General features: G+C 38.0%; 1 protein-coding gene across 1 annotated transcript; it reads left to right on the top strand.

The window, feature by feature from the left end:
- The first annotated feature begins 4,353 nt into the window (after positions 1 to 4,353).
- Positions 4,354 to 7,352, top strand: PLD6 (phospholipase D family member 6). Its single transcript, XM_031938275.1, is given in 3 exon segments — positions 4,354 to 4,697; positions 4,699 to 4,999; positions 6,369 to 7,352. Coding segments are annotated over 3 exon segments (792 nt in total). The 5' UTR covers positions 4,354 to 4,445; the 3' UTR covers positions 6,608 to 7,352.
- The last annotated feature ends 8,473 nt before the right edge of the window (positions 7,353 to 15,825 follow it).

Genomic DNA, 15,825 nt, shown 5'->3' with positions numbered 1-15,825 from the left:
GAATCATATAAAATGTCAGGAGCAAGAAAGGTAAGGGGGCAAAGAGTAAAAAAAAAAAAAAAAAAAAAATCCCAAAACCTGACCCACAGTGAAAAGCACTGTTGAAAACTTCAAAGCAATTAGGGTGGAATGAAACTAGTGCTTAATAGAGGCCAGTTGGAAATTTAAAAAATCTCAACTATTGGAAGATATTCAAAAACCCAAAGAATATTCGCTGAATTCAAACCACAATCAAAAGCTTCAGGATTATTGATGCTACAGATATTTTTTTTTTTTGAGGGGGGGGAAAAAGAGGGACTATTAGGACCCTGTAATTCATAAAATCAAAAAAATTTTCCTAAAACTGGCAAGAGCAGCCAATTCTAATAGTAATTCATAAAACACTCATATTGAAATAGCCAGGATTTTATATGCTTAGACATAAATTTCCAATATTTAAATATAAAAATACTGCTGTTGGAAGTGAAGAAAAATTTATCAGAGAAATAATTTCTCTCATAGCAGACTTTTCAAGGAAGACAAGGGAAGACTACATGTACATAAGATGAATCTCCAAATGGAAGCACAATTCCTGCACATCTACTTTAACAAAAACTAAAACAACATCAAATAAAACAATGAGCAAGAGATAGTGAGAAACTATAGTTTCTTTACTGTTGGAACTGCACAAAAAGTAGGATGAATAAGCTGGGACTCTCCTAGAATGATCTTAGGACACCTGTAAAAAGGTTTCTGGAAGCAGTAAAAATGGAAGGCTCCAACTCCCCCTCCCCCCCGCCCAACACAAACAGCACATAGATCTTGGAAGTGAACGCAAGTGGCAAGAGACTCCACTGAGAACTCTGACGACCCGGTGCCCTGAACCTCAAAAGTATACAGAAAGGGTAGGCAGAAATCTACTAGTGCTCACTCTTTCCCAAGAAGTGGTCAGCACAAAAATACAGGTGTGTCCCATCTTGAAACCAACCAGGGCTAGTTATACCAGAAAAAGGATTTTGATCTAAAAAATAGCTCTAATTTGGGAACTGAGATTGGAGAGATGAATAAATAGAAGATATCAACCACTATAAAAAATTATTTTATGATCCAGTTCAGAGGAAGTAACTCCATAATAACTACAAGTAGTGACTCAGAGAAAAAAAAACTTTCCACACCCAAAATGAATTTCTAGGATCAAGCAACTGGTTAAAAATCCTGCAGAAAGAACTGAAAGAATAATTTAGAATAGAACATGGGAAACCTTGCCCAAATTACAGATTGTAAACATTCAAAAGGACCAAACATATTGATTCCATAAGAACAAAAAAATTAAAACCATAGGAAAAAATGGTATTTGCTATCAAAAGTAGAGAAAGCAGTGTAACGAAAAAGTGTTTAAGAATCTTCAAACTCACATATAGGATGATTATCTGGAGCTCAAGAACTAGCAAAAAAAAAAAAAAAATTTAAGATTTGGATCAAATGAAGCAAATAAAATTAGAAATAAAAAGTGAACTTAGAACTGGCCTTAAGAATTTTAAGCCATCTCTTCCAGAGTCCCTAGAAAATCTAGAAGCCACTTTGAAAAAGCAGAAATACCAGAGGATGAATTGGAAGGTTTGAAAGAGAATTTTCCATTTTCCACCACCGAGGAACTACAATATTCTTTTGGAAAGAAGCTAAATGTACTTAAAATACACATGAAGGAGCACTGGTGTGGAAAAGCAATGAGACAAACAGTCATCATAAAGACACCCTGAAATTCTGGCTTTGCTGCTCTGTATCTAAGCTTAATGAAAGACAAATAGAAGATATTATACAGTTTGAAGAGACAAGCTAATGCTTTAGATGAACTAGTTACCAGCGTGACTGCAGATTCTATGTTTCTGGCATCCAGCTTCTCAGAACTGGAAGTTTCCTTATTTGAAGATTCTCATGTTACAAGGAACTAGGAAAGAGCCCATCATAATAACTTGGCCACAAGAAACTACTTAGAATACTTTTTGCTTTCCCATATCTGAGGAAATATCTACCTCACCAATTGGCAGGTCAATCCTTTTTATTCTGACTTTGCTAAAAATCTATAAATCCAAAGATTTTTTTGAGTCATTCGTATATATGGAAATAATGCACAAATTCTATCAGGATTTGAAGTTAATACCACAGATTTTTATCACTCCTTTGAAATACTCATTGCAAAGTGTAAAAGGAAAAGTCTGTACTAACATGGCAGAACATCTTGCTTAATTTAAATTCTTTATTTGCTAATCTTATCAAGTTTGTGTTTTACATGAAATATATTTTCATATAAGTTTTTTTTTTTTAATCATCAAACTCCCTGAAAGCCACAATTTTGAAAATCTGGACACTATATTTCTAGAAATCATGAGCAAAGGAGAAGCAAAAATAAGGGAATATTTTGGAAGGAAGTCTCAAAACAACTTCCTCATCCTAAAGGGGATAAAATTAAAAAGACAGAAAGCAAAGAATTGGAAATTAAGAGTTGCCAAGTGAGAAGCAACTGAACAAATTAATGGAATGTTGTTGTACAATGGGAAATTACTAAAGAGATATGGAAATGTGGGAAGCATGAATTGATACAGAATGAATTAAACAGAATCAAAACAATTTATTCAATGACAACATTGTAAAGAAAAACAGCTTTTAAAGACTTAAGAAATATGATCAAAACAATAATTTTTATTCTTTGATTTCCAACCCATCCTCCAATATCTCAATTTTTGTTGAGAACACCACCATTATTTCAAGCTGCTTAAGTTTATAACCTCAGAAGTATTTTTGATTCTTTCCGAATTCATTCAGTGTCAGTTTGATTTCCACATCTCACAGCGCCAACCTCTTTAGGGACTTCATCTTAACTGGTCTCCCTGCTTCCATCTCTCTCTAATCTATCTTTCAACTAGTACCAAAATATTCTTCCTAAGGAAAAGTAATGATCATGCGACTTTCCCTTCTCAAAAATCTTCAGTGGCTCAAAACTGTACATATGATAACAAAGACTTTATGGATTCATGCTGATTCATGCTGAACCACAGTCATTCAATCAGTTAACAAGTATTAACTACCTAAAGAAAGAATTCCTATTAATAACTTATATGCCAACAGGAGAAACAACAAAACCATAAAAACTCGCAGCATAAATAAAAAGTTCATACCAAAAAAACAGGGCAGGAAAAGTTTCAAAGTGTCTAAGCTGCAAACTAAAAAGTGTTTATACTAGATATTACAAACAACAGAAAGTCAATGGAGTGACACGGTCAGATCTTCACTTAAAGAAAATCACTTAAAAGTTTTTGTATGCTGGAAGGCCTTAGACTATTAGAAGCTTTTAGGCAGAGAAAACAATTGGATTGTTGCATTCATCAAGGCAGGTGAAGAAGGCTTGAATTAAGGTGGTAGAGTATGAGTAGAAAGATATTATATGTGTGATGTGAGAAAAATAAAAAGTACAGGATGATGCTGACCACAAACCTGAGACCTGGGAGGATGGTGATTTTCACAGGAATAAGCAAAAGCTCATGTGCATTTACAGATCACAATGCCACAAAACTAATATTAAATAACGACACTAGGAAAAAATAATGAATAGGAATAAAAGGTGCGAATCACATGGTACCTAAGTAACTGGGTTGAAGAGTAATTAAAATATAATGAAAATAAGAAAACATTTTTTAAGTAATGTAATAACAAACTCAGAAGCAAATTCATAGTCCTGAATGCTGTATCAACATGAAAGAAAAACGTGCGTCTGCTTCTAAACACGGAAGCAAGAAATAAAGCCATCAGACCAGCAGAGAATGAAGAGCGGTGCAGAAAGCAGGGCAAGTTAAAAATGTTTAATGAAAAGATAAAACCAAGAGTTTTTGTTTAAGACTAACAAAAAATGTCAACCATTCGCAAGTCTCCAAAAAGAGCAGATCCAAATCACCAAAATCGGAAATATGTTGAGATTGAAAGGGCAAAGATATCCAGAAGACGGAGATTAACCTTCCCGCTTTCCCATATCCGAGGAAATATCTACCTCACCAATTGGCAGGTCAATCCTTTTTATAGATACACCTCCACTTGTGAAAATGCACTTGGTTTTGTCCCATCATCGAAAGCCAGCCCCCGCCCGCCGCCTTCAGCCCCCGACGCGAAGAAGCTGCGAGGCGCTCGGGAGGCGCCCGCGAGGCAAAGCTTCCACAAAAGCCACTCCGGGCTGCGAGAAGCGTGACCGCATTCTCCGGAAGTGCCCGGCGGAGGCTGTGCCCGCGGCCGCATCCAGCCCTGGCAGCTGGGGCTCGCTTCCCCGACGCCCCAAGTCGGGCCCTGGACGGGAGGTCCCGGGACGCGGCGCTGCCCTCGCCCTCACCGTCGCCTTCGGCCTCGGGTCCTCGAGCCCGCCGCTCGGAAGGTCGGCACGCCTCGGCCGAGCGCCGGCGCAGGCGCAGTCGGGCTGGAGCATGTGGCGGTTGCGCTGGCAGACGTTAGGCCTCGCGGCTGTGAGTGTCGGCTTGGCTTTGGAGACTCTGGGCTTCCTAGTCGGTTGGCTGAGGCAGCAACGGCGCCGGCGACGTCGCCCCCCGCGGCGGGAGGTGCTGTTCTTCCCCTCTCAGGTGACCTGCACCGAGGCCCTGCTGCAGGCCCAGCGGCAGGGAGGCCCTCCGGGGACGGCGCCGGCGCCCGCGGCCGCGGGCCCCGATGTCCGGAGGGCGCCCGGGCGCGGCTGCGGGGGCGGCGGGCTCGGCCGCGGTCACGACCTCCCCGGCCGCCCCGGCCCCCCCGGCCGCCAGCTGCCTGTGCCCGCTCCCTCACGGGGAGAGCTCCCTGAGCCGCCTCCTGCAGTACGTGCTGTCGGCCCGCAGCAGCCTCGAGCTCTGCCTGTTCGCCTTCTCCAACCCGCAGCTGGGCCGCGCCGTGCACCTGCTGCACCAGCAGGGCGTGCGCATCCGCGTGGTCACCGACTGCGACTACATGGCCCTCAACGGCTCCCAGATCGGCCGCCTCCGCAAGGCAGGTAGGAGCCGCCGCCCCTGCTGGGCGCCCTGCCCGGGGGGCCCTGAAGGGCCCAGCGCGCCCCCTGGGGGGCGGCCTTCGAACCGTGGGGAGGGCGGGCACTCTGCGCTGGCACGGGGGCATCATACGCGTATCTGTGCATGCGCGTCCCAGACCTGCTGGTGCACACACGTGATTCGGGTTAGACTAAACTCAGCATTATCCCTGCGTTGCGTGCGTCTCCTCTATGGCTCACATGAGCACTGTATGTGTAATACACACGCACTTGCGTATGTCTGTGTGTGTCACCCGTGTCATATAACTGGCTCAGAACCTAGCCTGCCTGAGAGCTGCTGCGGGAAGGGGAAATGAGACCCATAGCTGTTGCTCCGCGCATCCCCTTGCCCCGAGAAAACGAAGCAAAACAGCCAAAAGCCCTAGGGATCACAGCGGCAGCTTCCCAGCAATCACCTTGTTTATTTCTTCGCTTTGGGCGCCTTATTCAATTTCCAGCACCAGGATAGGATACACACGGATTTTTGCTCAGTACAAACTTTGACAGTGCAGTGTCTAATTTTAGTTTAGAAAGCTTAGTAACGGAGGGTGCTTCTAACTTGTGTTGTACCGCTTATTAGATGATTCTTAAGGTTAGTTCAGGGGAAAATAACATCAATTGAAGAACATCTGTATGGAGATAACTTTTTCTTCTTTCCTCCTGCCTCCCCAATATTAGTCAGAGGTATTTGGGAAAGAAAAAAATACAGATAATTAGATGAACAGTGGGTGATTGTGAAATCATTGCAATGATCAGCTCCTTTCTTTATAGTTTTTGTGTTCTTTTTAGTCACTTTTAAATGTTCAAGAGAGGGATAATCTATCATATTCACTTGTTAACATTGTAGAAAGACAACTGCTTTGCGGGCTGCACATGCCCCTTTGAGCAGGTGTAATGAAGTGAAGAAGGGTACCATAGAGAGGGGAAAAAAGACAACTGATTAGTGATTTTGTTTCTAGTGGATTCCATCAAACATGGTTCGCTATTTAACATGTATAGGACTACTTGCCATCTGGGGGAGAGGGTGGAGGGAGGGAGGGGAAAAGTCGGAACAGAAGTGAGTGCAAGGGATGAGGTTGTAAAAAATTACCCAGGCATGGTTCTGTCAATAAAAAGTTATTAAAAAAAAAACATGGTTCAAACATGTAATAATAATAATTAATAATAATAGCCTAGTGGCTATTACTTAGTGTTACCCTCTTGTCAGGAAAAAGTCAATCTATGGCCACGTTGAGATTGGGGTGTTGGTTATTTTACATTTAGAAGTGTAAGGGAATTGTGAAGTGATTTCATTTCAGTAGGCATTTATTGAAAAAAGATTTATCATTTTTTGCAGGTATCCAGGTACGCCACGATCAAGGTGCTGGCTACATGCATCATAAATTTGCTATAGTGGATAAGAAGATGCTTATTACTGGCTCTCTCAACTGGACCACACAAGCCATTCAGAACAATAGAGAGAATGTTTTGATTGTGGAGGATGAAGAGTATGTGAGACTTTTCTTGGAAGAATTTGAACGTATTTGGGAGGAGTTCAATCCTGTAAACTATACTTTTTTTCCTCAGAGAAAGTGAAGAAAAGTAAAACAAGAGTCCTTCTCTAATGTTTTCCTTAGGATTATAGGTAAAACAACTTACAGTGGGGTCCTTTGGACAATTTGAAGAACTGAATCCCATGCTGTAGTAAATTGTATAGTGGCAAGGTTTCATCTAACATGTTCATTGCTATTCTGCAGTAAGAAAAACTTTAATAGTATTATTTTTTGGAAACAAAGGAAATACCCATTGATTTTAAAACATTTTTAATTCTTACTTTGCTTACAAAAATCTATTGAACTATATTTCTGTGTTCAACTGACATTCTCCATCTCCCTTATGGATATGCTTCTTTCCATATGACTAAGACTGCTAAGAGTGTACATCCATGATTGAATCAGCAAACTCTTGAAGGTATTGACAAGTTTGAGTCAAAATGATAAAAAGGAACAAGAAGAAAAGAAAAAAAAAGGGTACAAATGGTGGTTGAGTTTTCCCTGGACTACAGTACTACTTACCCTTTGCTAGCACAGCAATCATTCCATGGTAGGGGAGAGAGAATTAAGTGCAACCTTGCAAGATATATTATTAAAATATTTGTGTATAAGCAAACATTTCAGTCTTTCTTTACCATGTTTACTAGAACATGATTTAGCTAATCGTAAAAAAAAAAAAAAATAGGAACCTGAAATAGGCTATTTAAGAAATAGGAAGCTAATTTTTAAATATTATTTCATTTTTCCAAATACATGCAAAGACAGCTTTCAACATTTGCCTTTGCAAGACTTTGTTTTCCAGATTTTTCTCCCTCTTTTTTCCTTTTTACCAAGATAGCAAGTAATCCAATATAGATTAAACATGTGCAATTCTTTTAAACATACATACATGTTTGTTGCTAGAAGCTAATTTTTTGGTAAACATTCTCACTTTTGTTGTTTAATAGTCATTTTCAGTTGACTCTTGGTGACTATTTGGGGTTTTCTTGGCAAATATACTGAAGTGGTTTGTCATTCTCTTTGGCTCATTTTACAAATGAGGAAACTGAGGCAAACAGGATAAAATGACTTAATTTCAGATTATACAATAAGTATCTGAGACTAGATTTAAACACAGGAAGACTCATCTTAGCCTTAGCTTAGGCCTAGCATTAAAGAACTAGAAAGAGCCTCTCCATTTCATTGAAAAATGTATGTGGGCGTGCGATAATTTATATGCCTTTGGATAATCATGAGTTTTTAAATAAACTTGGAGGAATATTTCAAGAGGAGAGACAAAAATTGGAAGCTTTTAGGTTTTTATCTTCAATCCTCTATTCTTTAGGCATAAAGGAGCCTTTCATTCTATCTTGTGTTCATACCATTCTGAATTTCACAAATAATTATCTTAAATCTATCTTTAATCTCCACTGCACATGCAAATAGCTTGAATAAGTTTTCTAAAATTTTCCAATAAAGTCTCAAAACATTTTAATTATTTTCTCTACTCATGTGTATATTTTATTTTTAGGTAATTTAGTAGATCCTTAGTAGTAATTATATACTCCATCAATAATAGTAACCCATGCATATCTTCTCGTCCTCTGCAGTCCTTGTTTCTCTTCTTACGTCAAACTTTCATAGAGGATTTATACAGCTTACTGGTGGCCTTTTTCTAGGCCTGTTTCATATCATGACTATTACTGCAGCACTTGAACTACCTTATCCTCTTCCACTTTTAAAAACATTATTACCTTTGGGGTTAGCCTAAAATTGTGATTATTTTAATACTGTGGTCCCAGTAATCACAGAATGCCAGGGAGCATTAGTGTTAGAATGTTGTTTTTCAGTGTCCAGGGGCAGTTTGGGTTTTGGTGAAAGCCTGGAATAGTTTTTCAGATATGATTCAGCCTGTTCTTTCTCCTATACAGTTCTGGCCCCAGGTCATTCATTGTCTGTGAAATGCTTTGTTCCAGATGTGTACTAATATAACCAGTCCAATTGCACATACTGGTTTGGACAGTAGACATTTTTCACCAGATTTTTTTCTATATAAATTATTAGAATGATTGATCTCTCTTTAATGGTTGTAGATTTCATTGAAAAAGCCTCTCTGCAAAATTGAACCATCCAGAAGCCCAACCAAAAGATGGTTTACATCTATAGGGAATGACAATATTAAATACTTTTGCCAAGTGATACATTTCCCTCTATGCCTCACTTGATATTAATAATCAGAGAAGGTCATTGAACAGTTATGTCTGATTGGATTTATCAAGAATCTTATAGGAACTTACCATTGCTGCTCATAAGATAAGAAATTCTTGGCAGAGAGCCTTTCTGGATGGGTTTTAAGTTAGATTTTTTTTATTTTGCTGAGGCAATTGGAGTCAAGTGACTTGCCCAGGATCACACAGCTGGAGTGAGATATTTTTAAAAATAATCCATGGACATGATGGGATCTTTTACACTCTACTTCCATTCAATTATGATGTATCGATTATAGAAAAGATTTTTTAAAAGCCTGCCTAGTCCCCCGTCTTTATTTTCATCAAGGATGCTTTTGTTGCATAAGATTATGACCATAAGGATTTTATAAAGATGAGAAAAATTGTGGATGGTTTGTATCTTTTGTTGTAGCACTATTTATTCTTTTTAATGTTTTGCTATTCTTTTGGATTATGTTGCTTTTAGCAGAGATTTTTTTCCTGTACATTTGGCATGCTCTAGCTATTCTTCTCAACTTGTCTTTTTTTTCTTTTTTGAAGAATGGGGGAACTTGCCAGGAGTCACAGAGCTAGTAAGTGTCAAATGTCTGAGGCTCGGAGACTCCTGATCCCAGGGCCTGCTTCTCTACTTGGTTTTAAATGCCATCCTACTACTCCCTCATTTCTTCTTTTCCTTCTTGAGTACAAATGTGATTTTTTTTTTGCTGTTGATAAAATAGGTTATAATAAGGAACTCTTGACAATCCTATTCCATTTTCTTTGTGATAATCTTTCATGCCAACTTTCATAAGACTTGTTTTTGCCATTTTATGAGTCATTGCTCCTATAATGGTTTACAAATGAAATTGTATTTTAAAATGGTGTTACCCGTGGCTGCTATGCCTGTCTATACAGAATCCCAGTGTTTGCTGCTAGGTGTCTGGACTCGACTCATTTTACTGTGGTTACTGCTTTGCCAAGATTAAAGGGCTAAGAAATTGTGAAAAGTTGTTTCTTTACCTTTTTTCCATTACCCTTTCGTTGGTCATCCACTTTAATGAATGTTAAGTTGAAGTTTTAGCTTTATCCTTTTAATTTGGCATTCACTGAGTCCTTTAACAAGTGGTCTGCCTATATAGTTACACTTGATAAGGATCAGTAATCCACTCACATTCATATTCATATTTTATAATGTTTGGTGCTTTGTGCTCAATTGATATATTCATGAGATGTAGATAATTTTACAAAAGCCTTTTGGTCCTTTCATTCTTTGTTGCTTCTCACAGAGTCATAGAGATAGAAGACCCCTTCAATGGTCAGTTAGTCCATTCCACATACAAAAGAATACCCACCACAAATGGTTCTCCAGTCTCCTTTGAGATTTCCAAGGAAGGGGAGTATTTGTTCCATGGTGTTAAGGGCCCATTTCACTTTTGGACAGATGTAATTATTAGGAATTTTTTCTTAACATCAAGCCTAAATTTGCCTCTTTATTTGCCCTAGCTTCTTGTGTGGACCTCTGGGGCCAAACAGCAAGCATCCCTCCCACATCCCTTGAAATAATTGAAGACAGCTCTCATGTCCCCTTTTTCTGCCATCTAAATCTGCCTGGTTCTTTTAACAAATCTTCTCAGTCATGATGGTAGAAGAACCTTCACCAACTTTGGCTGCCCCTTTTGGGATACTATCTTTTCTTTTCTTTTCTTTTTTTTTTTTTTTTGGCCTTCTAATTTTTATTTTTATTTTATTTTATTTTTTTATTATAGTAACTTTTTATTGACAGAACCCATGCCAGGGTAATTTTTTTTTTTTTTTTACAACATTATCCCTTGCACTCACTTCTGTTCTGATTTTTCCCTCCCACCCTCCACCCCCTCCCCTAGATGGCAAGCAGTCCTATACATGTTGAATATGTCATAGTATATCCTAGATACAACGTATTTGTGCAGATCCAAACAATTTTCTTGTTGCACAGGGAGAATTGGATTCAGAAGGTAAAAATAACCTGGGAAGAAAAACAAAAATGCAAACAGTTTACATTCATTTCCCAGTGTTTTTTCTTTGGATGTAGCTGCTTCTGTCCATCATTGATCAATTGAAACTGAATTAGGTCTCTTTGCCAAAGAAATCCACTTCCATCAGATTACATCTTCATACAGTCTCGTTGTTGATGTATATAATGATCTCTTGGTTCTGCTCATTTCACTTAGCATCAGTTCATGTAATTCTCTCCAAGCCTCTCTGTATTCATCCTGCTGGTTATTTCTTTTCTTTCTTTTTTTTTTTTTTATTTTTATTTAATAGCCTTTTATTTACAGGTTATATGTATGGGTATTTTACAGCATTAACAATTGCCAAACTTTAGAGAGAGCTTCTTAAGGCCTGCTATGGTAATGTGAAACCAGTAACAGCTTTTCTGAGTCCCACTAGCCAAACAGTTCTGAATCCATCGGTATAATTATCATTTAATCCTTCCATCTTCTCCATAAAAATACTGAGTTCCTTTTGATAAAACTGCCAAAATTGAGATTCTTGTCAAAAAAGCAATTTCATATATCCTTTTCCAAACCATACTGGCTCTTTGTAATCACTGCTTTGCTTTCTACTCACTGTCTCACTGATGACATCAAGTATTAATTTGCCTTGGTTATGCCTAAAAGAAAAGTATGAGCTCCTCAGTCTAGTATTAAAGGCCTTCCCTAATTTGGCTTCGACTTCTTTCAGGCGTGATGATGGTTTTTCCCCTAAACTTACAAGGTTATATTCACCACCAGGTATTCTTACAGACTATCTTGTAGGCCCGGGGTATATTTTCCTCATTGCTACCTTTCAACATCCTTTAAGACTTAATTCAGTCGTTAAATGGTTTCCGTGAAGCTCTCTTTGATCCTCAGTAATCACAGCTTCTCCAGATTTTCCTAGACAACTTGTCTGGTTCTCTTTTTCCTATGTGTGCCGTTTTTATATCCTCCATACCTTTAGTAGACTGTAAGCTCCTTGAGAGTGAGGGTACCATTTTAAAACCCTGACTTCCTAGCTTGTAGTCCATCAGTTTCTTTACTTGCATACCTCATCACTGTTGGCGGTGAACATCTCAGCTAGGTTGGTCCCTGGCTAGCAGGCAGTCTTTTTTTGCCTTGATCATACTAGTATATAGTAGGCAATTAATAGATGTTTGTTAAATTTAATTTGAAGATTCCTGTCAACTTCTTCATAGGATTTTGTTATTCCATCTTTTGTAGCAGATGTTAATGTAATGATTAGCCTTGGGTCTTGTGAACATTGCAAGGCAAGATGGCCAAATACCTCAGGAAGATTTTCTTGATACCTTCAAGAACATTAGAAAGCCATTTCTAAATCCTTCCTCTGCCAGGAAGAGCCTAGCCTATCCTCCAAATCAAATGCAACTTTGCAATTTCTTGTTCAATTAGAGTGAATACATCAGTATTGATGTTATTCAATCTTTTGAATAGTGTATCACCATGGTAGTTATAGGAGACGATTATGATTCAGGAGCTGGAAAGGACCTTGTTAGTTATCTAGTCTAATACCTTTATTTTACAGATGAGGAAACAGGCAAATGAAAGTTAATTGACTGTAATGTTGGATAATAAAGAGTGGACTTTAAAACTAGTTTTTTGATTGCAGAACTCAGTATTCTTTCAAAACACTGTACCTGATGATCTTATATTTAAGGAAACCAACCCTCTACAAACTTTTGTATTGCCTTCTACTACACTTGCTACATAATATCATGCCAGAGAGACAAGAGACATTTTAAAAAAAATTCTACTGTCTTAATGAAGGGAAAAGTAAGGGAAAAAGGGAGAAAATTTTAGAGCACAAAGTTTTAAAAAAAAGAAATGTTGAAAACTATTGTTACATGTATTTGGAAAAATAATTATTGGAAAAAAAATTTTTAATTGAAAGCAACTTTTAAAAGTGTGTTTGGGAAGAATGAATCAGTGATTAACTATACTGATGGCTTTAGACGTTAGTATTTGAGAAGATTTTTAGACTGTGTGCCTCAGTTTCCTCAAATGTAAAATGAAAAAGTTGTGTTTGTTATCTTTGAAAGACCATTCCAGCTCTAGAAACTTCTAGTCCCTCTAATTCTTCCATATTTGCAGTATAAAATATAGGACACTTGGGGTTAATTTTTCTCAATAGTATCTTATTTTTCCAAATACATGTAAAGTTTTCAACATTCACCTTTGCAATACTTTGTGCTCCAAATTTTTCTCCCTCTCCTTTCCTCAGCCCTCTCCAAGAAAGCAAGAAATCTGAGATAGTTAAAAATGTGAAATTCTTATAAAATTTTTTCCATATTTCTTATAAGATAAATCAGATCAAAAGGGGAAAAAAAAAGAAAGCAAACAACTACCAAAAGTGAAAATACAATGCTTTGAACTATATTCATTCAGTCTCCAGTTCTCTCTGGATGTGGATGGCCATGTTCCATGACTTAATCAGCATTCCTTGTTACTACAAAAAAGATTGCTACAAACATTTTGAGTCTTTATTATTGTTTAATCTAGGCTGGATCTCCACAAATGGATATTAATTTTTTGAGGTGCTATTTGAATAGCAGTAAGTTTACTTATTTGGCTAGAAAGTACTTTCCTGAAACGTAAAGAAACATTTATGGAGTAACATTTCCTTTAAAATAGACTTTTAAAAAATTTATATTTGGGTTATACATGTATATTTATTTTTTACATATTTCCATGAGTCAGATTGGGAGAGAAAAAATCAGAATAAAAGGGAAAAACCATGAAAAAGAAAAAAACAAAACAAAACATGAGATCAGAATTGCTACCCCTGCTTTTTTTTTTTTTTGCTTCATCTGAAGCTGAAAATAAATTCTGCTCTAGCCTTTTTTACCCTTACTCTGTATGAATCTCTTTGTTACATATGTGTTTCTACATACTGTAGGATTCTGGTTTTTAATCCACTCTGCTGTTCGCTTCCATTTTATGGGAAAGTTCATCTTATTCACAGTTATGATTACCAGCTGTGTATTTCTCTTCTTACTATTTTTCTCTCCTGAGTATATTTCTCTTTCCAACCTGTCCCTTCTCATTAGTGTTTTGTATCTGATCATCCCTTCCCTCAACCTGTCCTTCCTTTTTTAGTAGCCCCTCTTCCCTTTTCTTTCCCCTTTCTCCTCCAACTTCCCTATAGAGGAAGATACATTTCTATGCCCAACTGAATGTGTATGTTATTCCCTCTTTGACCCAAAATTGATACTAAGTTTCAGACAATGTTCATCCTCCTCTCTTCTTTCCCTGTATAGGTCTTTTGAGCTCTTTCTGTGATCTAATTTACCCCACTCCTCCCCTTCCGTTTTCCAGCACAATCCTTTTTCTACCCCTTAATGTCTTTCTTTAATGACACAGCAGAATCAGTTTATACTTATACTCTTGGTCTATGTATGCCTCCTCTAATTGCCCTAATAAAAGATACAATTCTCAAGAGTTACAAGCATCATCTTCCCATGTAGGGGATGTAAACAGTTTAACCTTTAAATAATATGTATTTTTTTCTTTCCTGTTTACTTCTCTATGCTTCTCTTGAGTCCTATATTTACAATTCAAATTTTCATTTAGTTCTGATCTTTGCAATAGAAATGACTTAAAGTGCCCTACTTCACTGAAAGTTCATTTCCTCCCCTGAAAAATGATGCTCAGTCTCGCTGGGTGGTCGATTCTTGGCTGTAGTCCAAGATCCTTTGCTTTCCTGGAATATGCTATTCCAGGCCCTCAGATCCTTTATTGTGGAAATTGCCAAATCCTGGGTAATCCTGACTGTGACTCCTCAATACCTGTATTGTTTATTGTTGTTGTTGTTTTTTTTTCCAGCAGCTTGAAGTATTTTTTCCAAGATCATAGTTCTGGAGTTTTGCAGTGATGTTTCTTGGAGTTTTCCTTGTAAGATCTCTATGGAAGTGAACAAGGAATTTTTTCAATGACTGTTTTGCCCTCTGGTTCTAGGATATGAGGGCAGTTTTCCTCATTGAAGCATTGAAGAATGCTATCCAGGCTCTTTTTTTAGTCATAGTCTTTAGCTAGTCAATAATTTTTAAATTGTCTCTCTTACATCTGTTTTCTAGGTCAGTTGTTTTTCCAATGAGGTGTTTTACAGTTTCTTCCATTTTTTCATTCATTTTAATTTGTTTGATTCTTGATGCCTCAGAGTCATTAGCTTCCATTTGCCCAATTTGATATTTGGGTCAATGTGTGATTTTCTTCAGTAAGATTTTCTTTTCCATTTGATTAATTCTACTTTAAAAAAAAAAGTTTCTTCAGTGGAATTTTTTTGCACCAATTGTATTGTTTAAGAAATTGTTTTCCTTTTTCAAGTTGTTGACTCTTTCTTGTATACATCTTGTTTCTTTTCCCAATTTTTCTTCTATTTGATTTTTAAAAATCCTTGATGAACTCTTTCAAGAAGGCTCTTTGGGCTTGAGACCAAATGATATTCACCTTTGAGGTTTCATATGTAGGCATTTTGTCCTCTTCCGAGTTGGTATTTTGGTCTTCCCTGTCACCATAATAACTTTCTGTGGTTAAGGTTCTTTTCTGTTTCTTGTTCATTTTCTTTATTAAATTTTTCCTATTTTGTGAGTTTTGAAGTCAAGCTCTGCTCCTGCGGTGCAGGGGACACTGTCCCAAGCTTCTTGTGCAGCTTTGAGCACAGGGGCTCCTTAATGTTTGGAATATTGTTCCCAACCCTGGGGCATAGCCCAGCCTAGTTCCACCTATTGTTGCCTAATGTCCTGAGCTGCAATTTGCCAGCTGGAGGGTATCCCATTGGTCTTCTCTGCTAATGTTTTACCGAGCCAGAACTAAGGGTCTTGGTTGCTGTTCCACTGTGACTAAGACCCTCCCACTGGCTTTCCTGGACACCATCTGCACTGGGCTGTGTGCTCGTTTCACCCCAGTGAGACTGACTTTCCTGAAGTCCTTCCAAACTATCTTGAGTTGGAAAATTGTTTCATTCTGTCTCTGTAGGTTCTGTTACTCCAGACTGTTAAGAGCTTGGTTTCATGTGGTTGTCCAGAGAAACTGGAAGA

This window comes from Sarcophilus harrisii, chromosome 1 (genome assembly GCF_902635505.1).
Source record: "Sarcophilus harrisii chromosome 1, mSarHar1.11, whole genome shotgun sequence".
Taxonomy (NCBI): Eukaryota; Metazoa; Chordata; class Mammalia; order Dasyuromorphia; family Dasyuridae; genus Sarcophilus; species Sarcophilus harrisii.
Note: the sequence above shows the minus strand (reverse complement) of the source record. Positions and strands in the feature narration are given on the sequence as shown.